The following is a 23,825-nucleotide window of genomic DNA, read 5'->3' as shown; positions in this document are numbered from 1 at the left end:
AACAAAATTGATGTATTTTTTTTCCACAAATAGAGCTTTCTTTTGGTGGTATTTGATCACCTCTGCGGTTTTAATTTTTTGCGCTATAAACAAAAAAAGACCGTCAATTTAAAAAAAAAGCAATATTTTTAACTTTTTGCTATAATAAATATCCCCAAAAAATATATAAAGCAAATTTCTTTCTTAGTTTGGGCCGATATGTATTTTTCTACATATTTTTGGTAAAAGAAAATCGCAATAAGCGTATATTGACTGGTTTGCGCAAAAGTTATAGCGTCTACAAAATAGGGGATAGTTTTATGGCATTTTTATTATTCTTTTTTTTTTATTAGTAATGGCGGCGATCTGTGATTTTTACAGTGACTACGACATTATGGCAGACACATCGGACACTTTTAACACAAGTTTGGGACCAACCATGCACTGATTACTGTGTAAATGACACTGGCAGGGAAGGGGGTTAAACACTAGGGGGGCAATCAAGGGGTTAAGTGTGTACTAGGGAGTGATTCTAACTGTGGGGTGGTGGTCTCACTAGAACATGACAGAGATCACTGCTCTTGATGACAGGGAGCAGTAGATCTCTGTCATTTTGGTAGGCAGAACAGGGAAATGCCTTGTTTGCAGCTTGATCCTGGTCATCCGGCGGACATCGAGTCCGCGAGACGCGCAGGCACGCTCACAGAGCACGCAGCAGGCACGTGCGCGCCCACAATGCTGCGATTTAAAGGCAACGAACAGGTATGCTGCTTTTGCGCAGCCGTGCCATTCTGCTGATTTATATCGGCGTGAGCCGGTCAGCAAGTGGTTAAAACTGTCACCTCCCTCTCCTAACACCTATGCTAACTAACCTGTGTAAGAAATATGTATATACTGCTCTGGTCCGGTCATGTGATTTGACTCTCTTATGTTAGCCACTGCAGGGAAGAAGAAAGTGTACCAACAACAGATGGGCCATTGAAGCCTATGTGTGATATCACGGTTTCAGACTGTTTTTGGAGCACCCTCTCCTCTCCCATGCAGCTGTCACTGACTGAAACAGGGGAGTGATGTAAACACCTTTGTGGCCAAGTCACTACATGTGATGCTTAAAATTGGCACATCCCTTACCTTCGTGGCCAAGTCACTACATGTGATGCTTAAAATTGGCACATCCCTTACCTTCGTGGCCAAGTCACTACATGCGATGCTTAAAATTGGCACATCCCTTACCATTATGAGGATGTTTGTGGATATGCTAACATTTGTTGAAGACCTTCAACTTGTCAAAGATCTGCTTAGTATATATATACATGTTGCATATATCTTAGTAACTGACCTTACTAACCAGTATCCGAATGGAGGTGAATCACCTGGCCTTCAGAAAAAAACTCAAAACCCATGTATTCTGAAGGCAAAGGGACAGTAGGGAACGGATACTAAGCGCCCAGAGGCGATTCAGTTCGCATGTGTTGCGCTATATAAGTTTCTCACTCACCTTTAATTAGTCCTTTCTCATGTAAGGTCTGAAGTGGGGGCCTCTTCATCAACATCTTCTTCAGCCTATGCTTCACTTTCTTTTTATCGACACTACCAACATTGTTGCTCACCCAGGATACTATGTACCAAAAAAAAGAGCATAAATAAAAAAAAAATGATTTAAATAAAAAAATAACACAATAAAACCTCTGTTAAACCAATTATTACAGTACATCTCCTTGTAAAACTGCTGTTCTGGCCAGTAAAAATGAGATAAATTTGCAATGCCTTTGATAAATTATTTATGAAGCTTTCTGAAGCTTACCTGAGCTCTGAGGTTGCCTGCACATAACTCAAGCATTATTTGAAATGTTTAGGTTTGTGTAGAAAATGTTAATTAAAAAGCACTAAACAAAATTATTGTACATTATGTAAATGTGTAACAAAAAGTAGTGTGTGTGTGTGTGTGTGATATATGTATTATTCGTTCTCAAAATTATAATAAATCTTACAAGTAGTAAAATGTGATGCTGACATCCTGCTGAGCGGCCATGCCTGTGTCCTCTCCCGACCCCTCCACCTGCCTGGCTACTAATGAGGAGCTGCAGATCAGAATGGGTGGGCGGGGGAGCCAGGAGAGACATGGATTGATCACAGTCCCTGTCGCTTTGTTGAAGGGTTAGTTCATCTTTACAAAAAGAAAACTGCCTAGGCAGATAAGGGACATCTGTAGATGAAAACAAGCTTTGACTTAAAGCGGAGGTTCACCTTCAATATCAGCTACACCTTATTTAGACTAGCTCCGTATTTACTTCTACATTCCTGAGAAATGTATGTTATCTTCCTGTATTGTTGCTTCAGTTAAGACAGTGATCCAACTTCTGAGGCGACTTCCATTGAAATCAATGGGTACAAGTTGCCTACAAGTTGCCTAGAAGTCGGATTAAAATAGTACAGGAACCTTTTCTGAAGTCGGAGCGACTTTAGTAGTGTACATTAAGACGGCTCCCATTCACTTCCATTCATTTTCTCGACCGCGCGACTTGGGGCAACTTGAGGTGACTTGAAGTCGGATCCCAGGTCGCCCCAGTGTGAACCGGCTCTTAGGAGAATGGTTTATCCTGCATTATACTTACTTCAGGATTAGAAATGTTTGCAATATTTAAAGGGAATATGATTTTTCAAGATGTGACAGATTTCTAAACACGCCCCCTCCTTATGTATAATCCAATAGCTAGGTGATAAAGTGTAAAAGCTGTACGCCAAACACTATTACCGTTAATACTGTTGCCGAGAACTAAAACAAAAATAATCATCTACGACAACTACCGTATTTATCGGGGTATTGTGCGCACCCGTGTATAGCGCGCACGCCCAACCTGGAAGGAAAATTTCAGGAAAAAAAAATACTTACAGTTTGAATGTCCCTCGTCGGTGTCTTGCCCGGCGTCCATCGGCGGCCTTGTCCGGGTCCGGCGTCCATCTGCGGCCTTGGTGGTGTCCTCCCACGCTGTCTCTGAGTCGAATCCCTGCTTCCCGTGCTGTGTATGAACGCCGCCGCCGCCGCTGACATATACCGAGCGCAGTACACTCGGGCACGCTCAGCCACGCTCGGCTTCTTACGCATAAAGGCTAGGAGACGTCACAGATCGTGACCGCGAGCAAAGCCGAGCCTGGCCGAATGTACCCGAGTGTACTGCGCTCGGTATATGTCGGCGGCGCAGTTCAAACTCAGCGCGGGAAGCTGGTATCGGCGTATATCGCGCACCCACGGTTTTCCCCTTATTTTAAGGGGAAAAAAGTGCGTGGTATACGCTGATAAATACGGTAATTAAATACCAGATTTTTAAAGCAAGTCAGTAAATGAGCACCCAATCTAATATTTAACAACTAATGTGGGAAGCAACTTTTTTTTACCTTGACTGTTTTACTTGTTTTGAAATAACTTTACCTTACGGTAGAATGTAGACTGTAGTGTATACTACGTACTGCCTAATTAAACTGTACATGGGTAATATATAAATATATCAACCTGTGAGCTATTGCAATAATTGCAATGCTACAATGGCAATTGCATACAGATATACAAAAATCACCCCCATCAACATCGTACATGTGAATTTACGACTGTCTTTATTCTTTAAGGGGCTCTCCTCCTCTCCGCCACTTCCATCCAGGACCTCCATACTGCCCGCTCTTCTCAAAATTATTTCATCCAATGGATTTTCTCGTTCCTACATGAAGAACAGTTGGATTTATTAGATCATAATTTCTAGCCTTCTTCTCAGCAGGATTTCAGATTTAGGAAATAACCTAAAATCATTATTTTAGTATGGTGCATGACTTCATTTGTTGACAGTTTAGGAAATACAAAAACTTGCTCTGATTAATCAAAAAAGAGGATGAAGAAAGCATTACATAGAGTGTCAATAGTTATTCAATATAATAAAACAATACTTTGGAATTTAATAATTATTTATATTTTGTATACAAGGAATTCTAACGACTGATTACAGTGCCTTGAAAGTGGCACATGATTGTGAAGTGGAAGGAAAAGAAAAAATGTTTTTCCCAATTTTTTACAAATAAATATGTGAAAAGTGTGGCATGCATTTGTATTCAGCCCCCTTTACTCTGATACCCATAACTAAAATTTAGTGAAACGAATTGCCTTCAGAAGTCACCTAATTAGTAAATAAAGTCCACCTGTGTTTTAATATTCTCAGTATAAATATAGTTGTTCGGTGAAGCCCTTAGAGGTTTGTTAGAGAACCTTAGTGAACAAACAGCATCATCAAGCACAAGGAACACACCAGACAAGTCAGGGATAAAGTTGTGGAGAAGTTTAACCCCCCTGGCGGTATTCCCGAGTCTGACTCTGGGTTAAATTTTCATGCTGCGATCGGGGACTTGTTATAATTATTTATTATATTATAATTTGGAATTTTGTTTTTAAAAAAAAATCATACCCAGGATGCCTACTAGACTCTTGTTTGATCAGATTTAAGTGAGTTATTCCTAAAAATTACAGGCCTACAGTATAAAACGCCAAATTTCCTTGCAAATAATGGTACCGCTTTCAGCACCTTTTTTCTGAAAGAATCATACTGCCAGGGAGGTTAAAGCAGGGGTAGGTTATAAAAAATATCACAAGCTTTGAACATCTCACGGAGCACTGTTCAATCCATCATCCTAAAATGGAAAGATTATGGCACAACCGCAAACCTACCAAGACATGGCCGTCCACCTAAACTGACAAGCTGCGCAAGGAGAGCATTAATCAGAGAAGCAGGCAAGAGGCCAATGGTAACTCTGGAGGAGCTGCAGAGATCCATAGATCAGGTGGGAGAATCTGTCCACAGGATAACTAATAGTCGTGCTCTCCACAAATCTGCCCTTTATGGAAGAGTAAAAAAGAAAAGAACGGAAGAGTGGCATGAAGAAAGCCATTGTTGAAAAAAAGCCATAAGAAGTCCTGTTTTTAGTTTGCGGGAAACCATGTGGGGGACACAGCAAACATGTGGAAGAAGGTGCTCTGGTCAGATGAGACCAAAATTGAACTTTTTGACCTAAAAGCAAAATGCTATGTGTGGCGGAAAACTAACACTGAACATAACCCAGAACAAACCATGTTGTGGGGACGATTTTCTTCAGCAGGGACAGGGAAGCTGGCCATAGTTGATAGGAAGATGGAATGAACCAAATACAGGGCAATCTTAAAAGAAAACCTGTAATGCCGCGTACACGCGATCGTAAATTCCGACAAGAAAAATCCGATGTGAGCTTTTGGCCGGAAATTTAGACCGTGTGTAGGCTCCATTGAAATTTTTCTGTTGTAATTTACGCAAAGAAAAATTTGAGAGCTGGTTATTAAATTTTCCGATGGGAAAAGTTCTTGTCGGAAATTCCGATCGTCTGTATGCAACTCCGACGCGCAAAAAAACATGCATGCTCGGAATCAATTTCAACGCATGCTCCGAATCATTGAACTTAATTTTTCTCGGCTCGTCGTAGTGTTGTACGTCACCGCATTCTTGAAAGTCGGAATCTTGTGTGACCGTGTGTATGCAACACAAGTTTGAGGCAAAATTCCGTCGGGAAAAAAATCCACGGTTTTCTTGTCGGAATTTCCAATCGTGTGTACGCGGCATTAGAGTCTGCAAAATACTTAAAACTGGGGTAGAGGTTCACCTTCCAGCGGGGGAAAACGACCCTGAACATACAGCCAGAGCTACAATAGAATAGTTTAGATCAAAGCATATGCATGTGTTAGTATGGCCCAATCAAAGACCAGACCCAAATCCAATTGAGAATCTGTGGCAAGACTTGAAAATTTCTGTTCATGGATGCTCTCCATCCAATCTGACAGAGCTTAGCTATGTTGCAAATAAGAATGGGCAACATTTTCACTCTAGATGTGCAAAGCTGGTAGAGACATCCCCAAAACGACTTGCAGCTGTAATTGCAGTGAAAGGTGGTTCTACAAAGTATTGACACACTTTTCAGATATTTATTTGTAAAAAAAAATTGAAAACCATTTATAATTTTCCTTCCATTTCACAATTCTGTGCTACTTTGTGTAAGGCCCCGTACACACGACCGAGTTTCTCGGCAAAATTCAGCCAGAAACTCGATGGGAGCCGTATTCTGCCGAGAAAACCGGTCGTGTGTACACTTTTGGCCGAGGAAACCGACGAGGAACTCGTCGAGCCAAATAGAGAACATATTCTCTATTTCCTCGTTAGTCAATGGGGAAACTTGGCTCGCCGAGATCCTCGGCGGCTTCACAAGGAACTCGACGAGCAAAACGATGTGTTTTGCCCGTCGAGTTTCTCGGACGTGTGTACGGGGCCTAAGTCTATCACATAAAATCCAAATAAAATACATTGACGTTTTTGGTTGTAACATGACAAAATTTATGAAATTTCAAGGGGTATGAATACTTTTGCAAGGCACTGAACATGTGTATTCATGCTAATAAGCCCATTTATGCCAATCATTACTGTATGTATTCATTTTCACAAAGAATCTCCTTTGCCGAATACATTAAAGCAATCATGCATCTCTACAAGGATAACAAAATATATTCTAGAATAGTTCACAAGACTGTGGGTAAGTAAAAAAATGAAAATTTTAGTTGAAATTTTAAATGAAGCTAATCTTTTAAATTCCTGCCAGTTCTATTACTCAAATCAAGTTATGGTTCACATTGCATGTAGACTGGTAAACAGATCTTGACGAGTTTTTTTTCTGGTAAAGCACTGGAAACAACAAAATTCTCCTCTTTATTCTGTCAAAAGTTAAACTAAGCTATCGTCTGATTGGTCACTATGGGCAGCAGCCCTATATCAACTTTTACCCACTTTTTACATAGCAGCCTCTCAGTATGCTTGTGCCTATACTGAGTTAATATTATAACACACAGATCTGATTATCTGTTCTAAACAGAAAAATTAGGTAATGCAATTAACTAAAAGTATGTAAAGACGTTCAAATAAGTCGTGTGATATCTGTGCTGATAACTTACCAGTCTGTCAGTGATTCTCTGCAGGGCATCGTACCAATCCTGTACAACAGACTCCTTGTCAGACTGCAGTAGGAACTCGTTGCCTGTTACCATGCGAAGCTGCAGAGGGCACATATCACGTATGCATAAGGTTGGGTCACAGCCAGTTTGTGCAGAGGATGATAAAGCAATTCCTGTAGTATGTGACCACCAGAACACTCAAGAGACAATAAAGTACTCTATTAAGCATGGCAATCAGGATGTAAGCTTCACAGACTCCATTACTATATGCATCCTAAGAACTGTCAGGCAGTTCTACCTAATTAATCTACTGCCATCTTTCCTTTTAGTGTTGGAAATAAAACTGAATAAAGGTGAGAAAAAAATAACCTCTACTAATTTTATATAAATATCCTAATCCTAAATGTTTTTAACTGGGACGGTAACGAAGGAAAGGTTAAGTGAACCAACAATGTACTAGCTTAACCACCCGGACCATTATGCAGGTTAAGGACCTTGCCCCTTTTTGCGATTCGGCACTGCGTCGCTTTAACTGACAATTGCGCAGTCGTGCGACGTGGCTCCCAAACAAAATTGATGTCCCTTTTTTTCCCACAAATAGAGCTTTCTTTTGGTGGTATTTGATCACCTCTGCGGTTTTTATTTTTTGCGCTATAAAAAAAAAATACAGCGACAATTTTGAAAAAAATGCTATAATAAATATCTCCCAAAAATATATATAAAAAAAATGTTTTCCTGAGTTTAGGCCAATACGTATTCTTCTACCTATTTTTGGTGGAAAAAAATCGCAATAAGCGTTTATCGATCAGCGATTTTTTTCATGACTGCAACAATATGGCGGACACATCGGACAATTTTGACACATTTTTGGGACCATTGTCATTTTCACAGCAAAAAGTGCTATAAATATGCACTGTTTACTGTGAAAATGCCAATTGCAGTTTAGGAGTTAACCACTAGGGGGCACTGTATGGATTAAGTGTGACCTCATATGTGTTTCTAACTGTAGGGGGGCGGGGCTGGACGTGTGACGTCAGTGATCGTCTTTCCCTATATCAGGGAACAGACGATCACTGACATTGCCACAATGAAGCACGAGGAAGGTGTGTTTACACACACCTCTCCCCATTCTTCAGCTCTGGTGACCGATCACCGCTGGCGATCGGGTCCGCGGTCCCAGTAGCACGGTCACAGAGCTTCGGACGGGGGCGTGAGCGCGCCGGCGGCGACGAGCTCGCGACCCCACGGCTGGGCTTTAAGAGACACGTACAGGTACGTGATTGTGCCCAGCCGTGCCATTCTGCCGACGTATATTGGCGTGAATGGGTCCTCAAGTGGTTAATGGAACCTATTTAGAAAATAAAAAACGAACCTTTACAACCCCTTTAAAGCTTCCTCAGCGGAGTTGTCTGGCAGCTGACCAAATAACTAAAGATTTGGCTACCTACAAAAACAGTCATTTTTATTCTTCCTAAATAATTAAAGCTTTTAACGTTTATGCTAAACAGCTGGATCATTTAGATTCCGCTATAACCTGTAAAATCTGTAACCAAAAGAGACTGGAATTTTAACCTAATCACTTCACATAAGGGCCACATGGCCAAACTAGTCATCTGTTGCTGGTCTAGGGTAAATTAATTACAAACTCCAGGGGGCTAGATGAAAAATATCGGCCATGCAATATCTAACCCTTTACTTTATAGATGGGTCACTTAGGGTGACTTACATGAATGACATTCTTTTTGCTGGACATATCCTGTGCCCAGTCAATGGAGGCACCCCTGAGGTCCATGCTGCTCTCGGGCTTACTGTTGGATGGTTTCTAAAAGACAAAATATGTTTCAGTAAATGGTTAAAGCACAACGCCAGTCAAAGCTTATGTTTTGTTTTGGATGGAGTGGAAAAGTATTAGAATAGCAGACAAGTTTCATTACTGTCTTTGTCCCTTTTAGGCAGATTTCTACTCGCTTTTGTAATGTTACACAGACAGTAAATGAGGTGACAGCTGAATAAGGAAGGTTTAGAACAGTGTTTGCCAAAGTGGGCAATACTACTCTCTGAGGCCTTGTACACACGACCGAACATGTCTGCTGAAATTGGTCCGCAGACCAGTTTCAGCGGACATGTTCGGTCGTCTGTACGGCCAACCGGACAATTTTTTCCGGCGGATCGGACAGGTTTCCAGCGGACAAATGTTTCTTAGCATGCTAAGAAACATGTCCGCTGGAAGCCTGTCCGCGGACCGTTTTCATCGGACATGTCCCGTCGTGTGTACGAGGCCTGAGGGGCACTGGAATGATCCAGGTGGATGGTAGAAGCCTTGGGTGTAATTGAGGGGGCATTGAATAAAAATGAGGGGGCAGTGGAAGCATAAGGAAAGAAGAAAAAATAAGAAAACTGAAAAAACATTCTTACATGTTTAATCGTTTGTGTAATACAGGGTCGAAGTTGTAATGATTACCTTATTTTCCAAATAAACACTCAAAATGCAAGTTATAACTAATCAGTTGTCAAGTCCGCCAACAGGTCTTAAAGCCCAACTCCAGGCAGAAAAAAAAATCCCTTGCAGTGGGGATGTGCCAGCTTTGTCCAGGGGAGAGGAGAAACCCTTAGGGCCCTTTCACACGTGCGGACCGTATGTCCGCATTTTCATCCATCCGTTGCGGATGAAAACTGGACATACATTGGTCCCTATGTGATTACGGGTGTCAGTGGATGACCATCCGATGACACCCGTAATCACCCGCCTCCGCCCTGATCAGCATATGCGGACGGAAGAAAATCCTATTTTTCTTCCGTCTGCCGGATCGGATTGGATGAACACGGACATACGGTCTGTGTTCATCCGATCCCCCATAGGGGAGAGCGGAGGAAAGACAGGGCGGTCCCTGCACAGTGTGCGGGGACCGCCCTGTCAGCTGCCAGCTCAGCGGGGATTTTACAGAGGATCCCCGCTGAGCTTTTGCAGACACACGGAGCGGATCATTACTGATCCGCCCATGTGAAAGGGACCTTATACTGACCCCCAACCTCCACTCCTCCGACAAATGGTGCTCCCCCACAATCCAGCGGTGGACAGTGGCTGGCATCCTCATGTCCAGAGCAGGGCTATGGATGCTGCTCTGAGCTTCAGGACATCAGGATTTAAGATAGCTAGAGCGCAGGCGCAGAGGAGCTGGGGACCAGTCTTGTGTGGTGAGGAGCAGAGGATCAGGTACGTATATCTCCTTTTATCTTTCCCCTAGAGATATAGATGCATAAAAGAGTGCAAAGATTTCACTGCATCTTTCTGTTCGTCTGCTTAAAGAAGGTAGATTTCCAGGAGGCGTGGAGTTATTTTTTTCTGAAAAGGGGGCAGTAGGCCAATTTTTGAAAACCTCTGGTTTGGAACCTGTCATATTTGCTATTTGTGACCTTGTTAAAGGGGTTGTAAAGGAAAAAAAATGTTTTCATAATAAGCATCCTTTACCTGCAGACATTCCTTTTTTCACTTCCTCATTGTTCGTTTTTGCTCAGAAGTTGCTCTATTTCTTCTCTGTTCTGTTCACTTCCTGCTTGTCTGATTGTTACTCACCACCGTGAAGGGAGGCTTTACTGCGGTGGTCAGTGACGTGCTCACCCCCTCCTGGGAACTACATCTGTGCAGCAGGACGCTCTCTACGTGTTAGAGACTTCAAGGAGGTGTGAATTACTGGGCGCGCCGCAATGCATACTGGGAAATGTAGCTCTTACATGAACGAGCGCCGCAAATCAGGAAGTGAATGAGAGAACAGAAGCTAGAACGCCGGAGGTGATATAGATGAAGGGATTTAATAGGTATTTACTTGTTTTTTAACAGAATCATTACACTATTCTGTCTGTCTACCTTGCAGACATTAATTTTAGGCAAAACATTTTTTTCCTTTACAACTCCTTTAAGTAAGTGTCCCCTCCTTAGCTGTCCCCAATGGGAGAGATCTGGTATTTTAAAATAATATTTATTATTTTCAGCAGGTTCTGTAAATCAGTGCGCAGCAGTAGAAGATCATAGTAGTCATTATATTACACTCCACATGTGCTAACATATGTTGTAAAGACCTGGTTTACCATCGTTCTTCATTTATTTCGATGGTTAATAAATTGTACACACCATGACATTTTGTGCCAGTAGACTTGTAGAGGACTGTTTTTCCCTACTGATGGAAATAATATATATGTATATTCTATTCCCTCATTGGTACCCAGTATATACTCCAAAATGCCTTACCCAGCCAGAAGGAGCCTGAACCTTAGGGTCCTTGTAGAACACTAGACTATTTCCAGTCAAAACTACTAAAGATGCAGTCCAATTTTTCCTAAAAAAAATATAAAAAAAAATTGCATAAGTGATACATTTTAATTATATATTTAATTTGGTATACTTTTGGTACCACAGGAATATGTAGCAGTTCTAAGGTTGCAGTCATTGAAATTTCAAAAGTCTAACAGTCACTACTGTGAATTAAAGTACTACAGTCAAATACACCAAGCAGCCAGTGGCGGAACTACCGCCATAGCGACCCACGCGGGCGCTATGGGGCCCGCAGCCGAGTGGGGCCCGGCATAGCCGGCCCTACCATGGGACCCGATGGAGTAGACTACTCAGACTCCGTAGGAGCCGCCCGGAATCCTAGATCAGTAAGCAGGGGCAGAGCAGAGCGAATGCTTGTCGGCGGTGCGCTGCCTCCTGCACTGGTTGCCAGAAAAGCTTGCCGACCAGCGCCTAGCAACCAGTGACATCAGAGGACACGGCCGCCCCAGCATTCAGAGCCTCAGCCTCCGTGCCAATAAGTTGCTCCGCCCACCTCCTTCATCTTCCAGTGTGAGATCTGTTAGGAGTGTCATGTCAGCCCTGAGCCCGTGACAGTGTGAGCCAAGCCTGAGCCAGGGGTGGATCAGAGCGGGGGATGCAGACCCCCCCAGCCGTTGCTGACAGGCTCTGTAAAGGGAGAGAGCCGCAGCTGCGGGGGATTTCCACCCCTCCTTCTCCTCTTTGAGCTGAGCAGCGGGAAAACTAAGAAGAGAGCATTATGGGATAGATAGTCCATGATACCAGCAGGCCTAGGATGCAGCCCTGCAGCCCCCAACATGCAAAGCGGGAGGAGGAGAGAGGCAGACTGTGAGAACTTGAGAAGAGGAACCATGAGGCTGTCGGGTGGAGGGAGCCAGAGAGAAAGTGACAGTGATTTTACTAGGCAAGGTAAGAACTTAACTGGGGGGGGGGGTGCAGGCTTCCATAGAGGTACAGTAACAGGACTTTATCACTGGCTGCTCTCACTCTGTCCTCCACTTCACCTGGCTGTTCCCACTCTGTCCTCCACTCCACCTGGCTGTTCCCACTCTGTCCTCCACCTGGCTGTTCCCACTCTGTCCTCCCCTCCACCTGGCTGTTCCCACTCTGTCCTCCCCTCCACCCGGCTGCTCCCACTCTGTCCTCCACTCCACCCGGCTGCTCCCACTCTTTCCTCCACTCCACCCGGCTGCTCCCACTCTGTCCTCCACTCCACCCGGCTGCTCCCACTCTGTCCTCCACTCCACCCGGCTGCTCCCACTCTGTCCTCCACTCCACCTAGATGCTCCCACTCTGTCCTCCCCTCCACCTGGCTGCTCCCACTCTGTCCTCCCCTCCACCTGGCTGCTCCCACTCTGTCCTCCCCTCCACCTGGCTGCTCCCACTCTTTTTTTTGGGGGGGGGGCAGCATTTCATTCTTGGTATCAGGCAGCACAATGTCTTGAGCCGGCACTGGGGCCCGGTGAGGATGAAGAAAAAGCCCCGAGTGTTTGCCGCATCCGAGTACATTGTTAGCCCCGAGCGTCTGGGAGTCAGGACCATCTGATGCCGAAGGTTGCCGAGTGCCGTCAGCGCCGAGTGTTACCGAGTACGGCCGAGTGCCGTACTTGGCGCTGGCGGCACTCGGCCACTTTCGGCATCAGATGGTCCTGACTCCCAGACACTCGGGGCTAAAAATGTGCTTGGAGGGTGCCCCGCCTTCTGGAGTCTGCAGCGCCAATGGCGGGACGTGTGACGTCCATCATAGGCAATGCAGGCTCCACGGCGGGAATTACAATTCGGCCGCCGCACGGCTCTCCTCGGCTCCTCTGACTGCCAGTGCCTGCCCTGCTGTGACCGCACACCAACTTAAGGCTGAGGCTGCTAAGGTAGGTAACTCAGTGTGCTGTGGAGCCCTTACTGATCTTCAGTTGACCTAAATGAACATAAAAGCTGCAATACTGTTCACAATAAGAAATTGTTGGTCACAGAATTGCAGGTTTGTGATTAGATTGCTAACATTGCCAGTTTGATGTATCCGTAAGGTGTCCTGTGGGGGGAGAAAAACCCCTGTATTCGAGTGAGAATTTTTATTTTTGTCCTTGTAGAAAAAATGGCAAAAAATAAATAAAAAATCAGCAGTAATAGCAATAGTGGCAATGGTAAACGTCATACATTTATCTCTCTACAAACGTATTGAAGATTTCAAATATTGTGTCATTCCCACTATGTGAATCATATGTACGGTATTTGTCAGGATTTACTGAAGTATGCTAGCCTAGTCATTTTAACCACTTCAGCCCCAGAAGAATTCCCCCCCTTCCTGACCAGAGCACGTTTTGCGATTTCGGCACTGTGTCGCTTTAACTGACAATTGTGCAGTCGTGGGACGTTGCACCTAAACAATTTTTTTTTTTTCATTTATTATATGGTTATTTACATTTTTGTTTTGCTGTTCAAAATTAATATAAGCTGTTGCTTGGGTACGGTGCCACATGAGTGTAGTAATGTGTTGTTCAATGGCATTAGTTCATTTTTTTTTTTTGGAGGGGGGGGGGGGGCCCATAAAACATTTTGCTATGGGGCCCTGTGATTTCTAGTTACGCCCCTGCAAGCAGCAATGTACCAAGCCTAGGCAATGTCAAAACTGGATGTAGCAAAAAATTCCTTAGGGCCCATTCACACCAGCCTGGTCTGCTGCAGTGCATTAAATGTATGCGTATTTTATCAGATTTTTGTGTTAGGGAAGCCCATTCAAAACAAATGACACAACGAATTAACAATTATACATTCGGCATTCTTGGAAGCACACTGCAATGCATGTTAGTTGACAAGGTGCATTGGGGTGCCATTCATTTTGATGCACACCAATGCATGTAAGGTTACTGTACTGCAATGTGATAGTATGAAATTGCAATGGCAGAAAACATATCTAAGGTAACAACGCTGAAGTGCAGCCACATTGTAGTGCCTAAAGTACCAGTGTTAGTCTACAAACTGATCAATAGTGTATGTGGCAAGCAAAAATTTCCTTAATTTGAACTTGCATTGGCAGAAAACATATTGAAGGTAACAATGGTAAAGTGCAATCACATTCTAGTTCCTGCAACTACCTGTATTAATCTTTAAATTGATCCATGTATCATCCTAGGTCTAAACTGTACATAGGGCCTTGGATTTTTCCCAAGTTGAGATTAAATCCCACCTTTTACCACATTCAATATTTGGCCTGCCCCCTGTCAATTACCTGGCATCTTAACATGTCATTATACAGCGGCAGGTTGGCTCCCCTGTGCGAATCGGCGTAGGTGTACGTCGGCCGCTATAACAGCGATAGGGGCTGATGCACGTGGCAAGCGGCTGCAATGTCCGCCGGCCACTTTCGATCGCTCCACAGAGAACCAGAACGTGGATCTGTCAATGTAAACATACAGATCCCCGTTCTGACAGGGGAGTAGAGAGAGATCTGCTGGTCCTAGTGATCAGGAACAATGATCTCTCTCCTTATCCAGTCAGTACACTCCCCCACAGTTAAAAAAACCTCCCTATGACACACTTAACCCCTTCCCTGCCAGTGACATTTATACAGTAATCAGTGGCTATTTTTAGCTCTGGTCGCTGTATAAGTGTCACTGGTCCCAAAAAAGTGTCAAAAGTGTCCGATCTGTCCGCTGCAATGATGCAGTCCCGCTAAAAATCACTGATCACTGCCATTACTAGTAAAAAAGGAATAAATAATAAAATGACACAAATCTATCCCCTATTTTGATGATGCTATAACTTTTGTGCAAACCAATCAATATATGCTTATTGCGATTTAAAAAAAAAAAAACATTTCTAGAAGAATACACATTGGCCTAAACTGATGAAAAAATGTGTTTTTTTTATTCAAAATTATTGAACAACAACCAGGGCCGGATTTGCCACAAGGCCTCGGGGCGGCAGTGGTGCAGAGGCGGCACGGCCGGCGCCGCTCCTGCGGCAACTTCTCGGCTTTCACGCCCCCCCCCCCGCATTTACATAGCCCCCGGGCGCAGCGGCGGTGCCGGCACTTGCTGCTCGGCTGGTGAGGCCGTGAAAGACAGGCGTGCGGCGCGCGCAATTACTTCCTGGAGGAGAAAAAAAGGAACTGGCAGAGGCGGAGCCTAATGCTCCGCCTACCCTTCTCTGCGCCGACTGCGCGGTCCGGGAGCAGGGGGTCTCTGTGAGTGACCGTGACTCGTGTGACGTGAGGAGAAGAGACAAGTCACGAGGTCACAAGAAAAACAACTGGAAAGGTCCTTTTGTTCCATGCTGAATAATTACATCTGGAATCTAGTAGGTTAGTGAAAGCATCTTTATTATACTGTGTACTGTTGATTACCTGGCACTTTTACACACAGCCATATGGATGGTATATGTATATGAGTGTCCAAAGGATCTCCTGTAGTGTGTCCGCAGTCTTTGACCATCCCCTGTAATGTGTCCGCAGTATCTGACCATCCCCTGTAATGTGTCCGCAGTATCTAACCACCCCCTGTAATGTGTCCGCAGTATCTGACCACCCCCTGTAATGTGTCCGCAGTATCTGACCACCCCCTGTAATGTGTCCGCAGTATCTGACCACCCCCTGTAATGTGTCCGCAGTATCTGACCACCCCCTGTAATGTGTCCGCAGTATCTGACCATCTCCTGTAATGTGTCCGCAGTATCTGATCATCCCCTGTAATGTGTCTGCAGTATCTGACCATCTCCTGTAATGTGTCCGCAGTATCTGACCATCCCCTGTAATGTGTCCGCAGTATCTGACCATCTCCTGTAATGTGTCCGCAGTATCTGACCATCCCCTGTAATGTGTCCGCAGTATCTGACCATCCCCTGTAATGTGTCCGCAGTATCTGACCATCCCCTGTAATGTGTCCGCAGTATCTGACCATCCCCTGTAATGTGTCCGCAGTATCTGACCATCCCCTGTAATGTGTCCGCAGTATCTGACCATCCCCTGTAATGTGTCCGCAGTATCTGACCATCCCCTGTAATGTGTCCGCAGTATCTGACCATCCCCTGTAATGTGTCCGCAGTATCTGACCATCCCCTGTAATGTGTTCGCAGCCTTTGACAATCTCCTGTAATGTGTCCGCAGTATCTGACCACCCCCTGTAATGTGTCCGCAGTATCTGACCATCCCCTGTAATGTGTCCGCAGTATCTGACCATCCCCTGTAATGTGTCCGCAGTATCTGACCATCCCCTGTAATGTGTACGCAGCCTTTGACAATCTCCTGTAATGTGTCCGCAGTATCTGACCATCCCCTGTAATGTGTCTGCAGTATCTGACCATCCCCTGTAATGTGTCCGCAGTATCTGACCATCCCCTGTAATGTGTCCGCAGTATCTGACCATCCCCTGTAATGTGTCCGCAGTATCTGACCATCCCCTGTAATGTGTCCGCAGTATCTGACCATCCCCTGTAATGTGTCCGCAGTATCTGACCACCCCCTGTAATGTGTCCGCAGTATCTGACCATCTCCTGTAATGTGTCTGCAGTCTCTGACCATCCCCTGTAATGTGTCCGCAGTATCTGACCATCCCCTGTAATGTGTCCGCAGTATCTGACCATCTCCTGTAATGTGTCCGCAGTATCTGACCATCCCCTGTAATGTGTCCGCAGTATCTGACCATCCCCTGTAATGTGTCCGCAGTATCTGACCATCCCCTGTAATGTGTCCGCAGTATCTGACCATCCCCTGCAATGTGTTTCCGCAGTATCTGACCACCCCCTGTAATGTGTCCGCAGTATCTGACCATCCCCTGTAATGTGTCCGCAGTATCTGACCATCCCCTGTAATGTGTTCGCAGCCTTTGACAATCTCCTGTAATGTGTCCGCAGTATCTGACCACCCCCTGTAATGTGTCCGCAGTATCTGACCATCCCCTGTAATGTGTCCGCAGTATCTGACCATCCCCTGTAATGTGTCCGCAGTATCTGACCATCCCCTGTAATGTGTACGCAGCCTTTGACAATCTCCTGTAATGTGTCCGCAGTATCTGACCATCCCCTGTAATGTGTCTGCAGTATCTGACCATCCCCTGTAATGTGTCCGCAGTATCTGACCATCCCCTGTAATGTGTCCGCAGTATCTGACCATCCCCTGTAATGTGTCCGCAGTATCTGACCATCCCCTGTAATGTGTCCGCAGTATCTGACCATCCCCTGTAATGTGTCCGCAGTATCTGACCATCCCCTGTAATGTGTCCGCAGTATCTGACCATCTCCTGTAATGTGTCCGCAGTATCTGACCATCCCCTGTAATGTGTCCGCAGTTTCTGACCATCTCCTGTAATGTGTCCGCAGTATCTGACCATCTCCTGTAATGTGTCTGCAGTCTCTGACAATCTCCTGTAATGTGTCCGCAGTCTCTGACAATCTCCTGTAATGTGTCCGCAGTCTCTGACAATCTCCTGTAATGTGTCCGCAGTCTCTGACAATCTCCTGTAATGTGTCCGCAGTCTCTCAAATCTCCTGTAATGTGTCCGCAGTCTCTGACAATCTCCTGTAATGTGTCCGCAGTCTCTGACAATCTCCTGTAATGTGTCCGCAGTCTCTGACAATCTCCTGTAATGTGTCCGCAGTCTCTGACCATCTCCTGTAATGTGTCCGCAGTCTCTGACCATCTCCTGTAATGTCTCCGCAGTCTCTGACATTCTCCTGTATTTTGTGCGCAGTCTCTGACAATCTCCTGTAATTTGTCCGCAGTCTCTGACATTCTCCTGTAATGTGTGCGCAGTCTCTGACAATCTCCTGTAATTTGTCCGCAGTCTCTGACATTCTCCTGTAATGTGTCCGCAGTCTCTGACAATCTCCTGTAATGAGTCCGCAGTCTCCTGTAAGAACTTTTAAATACTTTATCCTACAAAGATATTATCGATGAGTTTGCCAAAAGAAAAGTTAGAGCTAAAAAATTGTAGGGAGTTTCTTTCTTACCGCTATAATCTTTAAAAGGCATTTCCTGCATTACAGAGTATTTTCAGTCTGTACAATTAAAGCCAGTTATATTCAGTGTTCTTGTGTGTGGAAGAATGTTTTTAATTGATCTATTGTAGCAGTCATCGATAAAGGATGAGAATGATGGTGTGTGTGTCCCGTAGGGTGACCACATTTCCAAACTGCCATTCAGGGACACCCCCCCCCCCCATTTTTTTGCAGATTTTTGGGGCAGGGGCGTATGAAATCAGCGGGCCCATGTGCGAGATCAAAAGTGGGCCCTAGGCATCAAGAAAAACAACTGAGTGGTCGGGGGGGGGGGGGGCACAGAGTAGTCAGAGGGGCAGTGGGATGGATAGAGGCACACCTCCCAACTTTCTGAGATGGAAATGAAGGACACCTATTAGCAAAAATATGTAGGAGAATTATAAACAAAGAAAAACTGGTTAAACCCACAGGTGCTTTTTTACCACTACTATTCTTTTATATTGGCTCCTTGAGGGACACACAAGGAGGAAAGAGGAACAGAGGGGCAGAGGGACAATGCTCTAAATGAGGGACAGTTCCTCCAAATCAGGAACAGCACAGGAGGGGGGATGAAGAACAGCACAGATGGGACCAGAGGACAGCACAGGAGGGGGGGACTGATGAACTGCACGGGGTGGGGGACTGGAGAACAGCACAGGTGGGGGACTGGAGAACAGCACAGGTGGGGGACTGAAGAACAGCACAGGTGGGGGACTGGAGAACAGCACAGGTGGGGGACTGGAGAACAGCACAGGTGGGGGACTGGAGAACAGCATAGGTGGGGGACTGGAGAACAGCACAGGTGGGGGACTGGAGAACAGCACAGGTGGGGGACTGGAGAACAGCACAGGTGGGACCAGAGGACAGCACAGGAGGGGGGGACTGATGAACTGCACAGGGTGGGGGACTGGAGAACAGCACAGGTGGGGGACTGGAGAACAGCACAGGTGGGGGACTGGAGAACAGCACAGGTGGGGGACTGGAGAACAGCACAGGTGGGGGACTGGAGAACAGCACAGGTGGGACCAGAGGACATCACAGGAGGGGGGGACTGATGAACTGCACGGGGTGGGGGACTGGAGAACAGCACAGGTGGGGGACTGGAGAACAGCACAGGTGGGGGACTGGAGAACAGCACAGGTGGGACCAGAGGACATCACAGGAGGGGGGGACTGATGAACTGCACGGGGTGGGGGACTGGAGAACAGCACAGGTGGGGGACTGGAGAACAGCACAGGTGGGGGACTGGAGAACAGCACAGGTGGGACCAGAGGACAGCACAGGAGGGGGGGACTGATGAACTGCACGGGGTGGGGGACTGGAGAACAGCGCAGGTGGGGGACTGGAGAACAGCACAGGTGGGGGACTGGAGAACAGCACAGGTGGGGGACCGGAGGACTGCACAGGTGGGACCGGAGGACTGCACAGGTGGGACCAGAGGACTGCACAGGTGGGACCAGAGGACTGCACAGGTGGGACCAGAGGACTGCACAGGGGGGAACAGAGGACTGCACAGGGGGGAACAGAGGACTGCACAGGAGGGGGGGCTGAAGAACAACACAGGGTGGGACCAGAGGACAGCAGGGGGTTGGCGAATGGGGGGTGAGGTGGGAGAGAGCAGAGAAGTTACTGGGGAAGATCAGCCAGGAGAGTGTTGAAGGACCTGTGGGCAGCAGAAGAAAACTGGATAGGAGGGGTGGCATATAGAGAAACTGATGCCCCCCATGTTCTTCTTGCAGCCACTGAATGCCCGCTTTTCCTCCTTTACCTCCTGCAGGCATTCAGTGGCTGCAAGAAGAACATGGGGGGCATCAGTTCCTCTATATGCCGCCCCTCCTATCCAGGTTTAGAGGGAAGCTGCATGGACCATCCTGGAGTATGAGGCTGGGTTGCAATGGCGCCCCCTGTAGTTACACCGCTGCAGTGGAGTAACTAAAACATTTCTGGCAGTTTGAAGGAGCAATGAATGGAATGCTGGCAGGATTCTGAGGTTGTGATAGTCGCTGATGAGCCACTCCTGAGAGGATTGCTTGATATACAGAGGGGGTAACAAGACTAGTAGGTGAAAAGGTGGCAGAACATGAAAGGCTGAGGGTGAAGGAGGAGGGGGGGGGGGGGGGCAGTGAGAGGCAAACAAGTAGTGGGAGAGAAGAGACATGGAGCAGCTGGACAGGACTGGGTGTGAGGAGTTATCATGTGTGCAGGAAACATCTTCAGCTCTGAGGGGTTCATGCTGGCACCTGTAGTTCTTCACTTTTGGGGGGGAAGTCACATCCCCAAAAGTGAAGGATTACAAGTCCCAGCATGAACCCTGCCCTGATATCTAAGGATGTTTCCTCCTTCCATCCAGGGTGTCATGTGTAATCTGTTCTCTGTCTCCTGCCGACCCTTATCTGCCTTATCTTACTCAGCCTGGAGCAAGCCTCTGAGTGTCCTGTGCAGACACACACTCCAGCTTCTTACAAGTGCTGAACTCTGACTGCTGAGGGAGAGCTGACAGGATTATAACACGGATGGATCTGCTGGTCAGTGCTTTGCAATCTTACTTGCCTTAGTTTGTACCATCTCTCATCTGTACACTGCAGTCTGTCTCACAGTCCGATGTTTCTTCTGTCTGCCGCTGCCTGGCTGGACTCCAGAACATACAGGAGGAGGTGGGTGGAGCTGAACAGAAGGCGCGGAGGAGGAAGTTAAACTCTCCTCCGCTGTGATAGGTCTCTGCCTCTCTCCTGCTCTGACGTCACTGGTTGCTACACGCCAAGCGGGAGGCAGCCCGGTAGCAACCAGTTTGGGCACTGAGCCAGTGGTGAATAGGGGTCTCACTCTCTGTCAGCTAGGGGTCCACCACAGGCTGAGACAGAGATGATGTGTACAAAGGCTATTTTAGGGGGCATTAGATCTGCCCAGGCCAATTCCGGGACTCTGTATTGTCCCGTAATGAGTGTGTCCGGGACACGGGACACAAGCATTAATTAAGGGACAGTCCCGGGCAATCCGGGACACGTGGTCACCCTAGTGGGGGGGGGGGGGGGCGGCATTGAAGGACTCGACCTTGGGGCGGCAAAGGGAGCAAATCCGGGCCTGACAACAACTATAGGATTAGAAAGGATTGAAGAGTGATGCTGAATGACACTTTCTACTAAGTATGCATAAATGGGAAACAGCACATCACAATATGGTTTCTGTCATTAGGAAATGTAAACAGTAGAATAGCAGTGTCTTTGTTTTGAGAATCAAACCCTTGATTTATTTCAACAGCTGCAGAATCCCACTGGTATACTGCATTGGAACAGACTCTTAGGCCCCATACACACGAGAGGATTTATCCGCAGATACGGTCCAGCGGACCGTTTCCACGGATAAATCCTCTCAAAGATTTCCGCTGATTTCGATGGGATGGAGTGTACACACCATCGCATTGAAATCCGCGCGGAAATCCTCTGCCGATGACGTGTCGCGCCGTCGCCGCAATTATGACGCGGCGACGGGCGCGACGCTGTCATATAAGGAATTCCACGCATGCGTCAAATCATTACGACGCGTGCGGGGAATCCCTTTGGACGAATGGATCCGGTAAGTCTGTACAGACGAGCGGATCCATCCGTTGGAATGGATTCCAGCAGATGGATATGTTGTGCAGCACAACAAATATCCGATCTGCTGGAATCCATCCCAGAGGAGATTTCTCCGCGGAAACAGATCCGCTGGCGTGTACACACCATAGGATCTATCCGCAGAAACCCATTTGCTGGGATTTATCTGCGGATGGATTCTATCGTGTGTACGGGGCCTAAAAGTCATTTAAATACAAAAAGGAGTGGGCTGGTCACAGAGAAGGAGCAGAGCAGACATTTAGCTTACAGCACTGTGTATCATAAACAACTGTCATTTTTGAAATGACAACTCATGCAGTAAACAATGCATTTGGGTAGCTCCTGCGGGTTACACTCAGGTTGGGTTACTTGATAGATCCCATAACAGGAAGTACCTGCATTTTGTGAGAGAGGTGTTCTATGTATAGAAGAAAAGACATGCTTACTTTAGTTTTCTTCCACCTTCTGCTATTTTCGTCTTGTTTAACTGTCCTGCCTTTTCCACCTCCTTAAATAAAACAAGCATGTTAAAACAACTTAACATCCAATAACGAAAAATAGCTATCTTTTACTATGTCTGGTGCCATTCATTCTTGCAAATAAAATATAATAAAAAACGAAACTTCAAGCAGGATACAAAATTCAGTCAGTGGAATTATTGAGCAACCACCTTCCTTCTTTTTGCGCTCCTCTGTAATCAGTGGCCCTGTTGCTGATTGCTCTGGGCTTATCAGAGTCCCAAAGGCTGCCCAATTGATTTCTGCTCCTTGCTTCAAAGAAAGATCCAGAACATAGCAGTGGAGCAGGCTGAGGGGCAGTTTGAATATTCATGAGGTCCCAGCAAATCCCGTAAGGGGCACACTCTGAAGGTGACTGGAAAGAACATAAATAGTCTGGGGGTGCTTCATTCAAGGTCCTTATCTCGTAAGAGAAGCACCCAGTCTGGAAAGCTGCCGCCCTCCCAGGCTACCCTACACTTTCACCAGGAGCCAGCAAGGCCCAAACTACCCTGCCCTACCTGCAGAAAAAGAGAGTACAAGCCAAATAAGGGGATTTCACCTAAGATCCAGCCTGGCAAATCCACTAAGCACCTGTCTGACTCTGAGAGAGGTACGCAGGCACCAAAGGACTTGCATACATACCTGACAGCAGGATCTGGGTAAATGCTGTTTGGTAAGCCCCCCCCCCCCCCCATTGCACTGAGACTGAGCTTTGGTGCCCCAGCGCTGTCCATTTCCCAAGCGTTGTTCCTAAGGAACTTTTCAAGAAGAAGTAGCTGCTAGGAGAGAGCGCTCTCTTACTACAGTTTGACATTCTGGAATATCTCACAGCTCTCTATGCCCTAATCAACTTACACTGTGATACATTTAGAAAAAAAGCAAACCTTGGACTACTTTTTGAGCCAGAAGAGTGGATGCTACAGTATGCCTGGCTGCTCTTACACTGTGGGGAAAAGTGGATCTAGGACAGCATACCGTGTTTCCCCGAAAATAAGACCTACCCCGAAAATAAGACCTAGCGTTATTTTCCAGGAGGGCTGCAATATAAGCCCTACCCCAAAAATAAGCCCTAGTTTAAAATGTTTGTAACATCCTATAATCCATACTATTACAGTAGTATATAATGTACAATGTGTGTGTTTCTGTAATATAATTGCGGGGAAGAGAGCGGGTGACAGAAGCGCTGAACGAAGGTATTTGGCACAATTATATTACAGAAACACACACATTATACATTATATACTACTGTAATAGAATGGATTATAGGATTTTACAAACATTTTAACTCCATTTACACTGGGGATTCCTGTCAGGCAGGGAGAGAGAGGGGGAGAAAAGACAGCACATTACATGGTAAGACCTACCCCGAAAATAAGCCCTACTGTGTCTTTTGTTGCCAAAATTAATATAAGACCCAGTTTTATTTTTGGGGAAACATGGTAGCGGGACCAGCCAGAGGGTCTGCGCTA

The 23,825-nt window shown here is 46.1% G+C and overlaps 1 protein-coding gene across 3 annotated transcripts in view; it reads right to left on the bottom strand.

The window, feature by feature from the left end:
* The window catches only part of ARHGAP9 (Rho GTPase activating protein 9), a 203,521-nt gene that overhangs the window by 46,040 nt on the left and 133,656 nt on the right, over positions 1 to 23,825 (bottom strand). For all 3 annotated transcript variants that reach the window (XM_040340918.1, XM_040340919.1, XM_040340920.1), the window contains 6 exons: positions 22,303 to 22,364; positions 11,232 to 11,319; positions 8,712 to 8,807; positions 6,986 to 7,084; positions 3,572 to 3,692; positions 1,478 to 1,597 (listed from right to left, as the gene is read on the bottom strand). In XM_040340918.1, the coding sequence (XP_040196852.1) occupies positions 1,478 to 1,597; positions 3,572 to 3,692; positions 6,986 to 7,084; positions 8,712 to 8,807; positions 11,232 to 11,319; positions 22,303 to 22,364 (586 nt within the window). The remainder of the gene's footprint in view (positions 1 to 1,477; positions 1,598 to 3,571; positions 3,693 to 6,985; positions 7,085 to 8,711; positions 8,808 to 11,231; positions 11,320 to 22,302; positions 22,365 to 23,825) is intronic.

The sequence above is a fragment of the Rana temporaria genome, chromosome 2 (genome assembly GCF_905171775.1).
Source record: "Rana temporaria chromosome 2, aRanTem1.1, whole genome shotgun sequence".
NCBI classification, from domain to species: Eukaryota; Metazoa; Chordata; class Amphibia; order Anura; family Ranidae; genus Rana; species Rana temporaria.
This window is presented reverse-complemented; position numbering and strand designations above follow the sequence as displayed.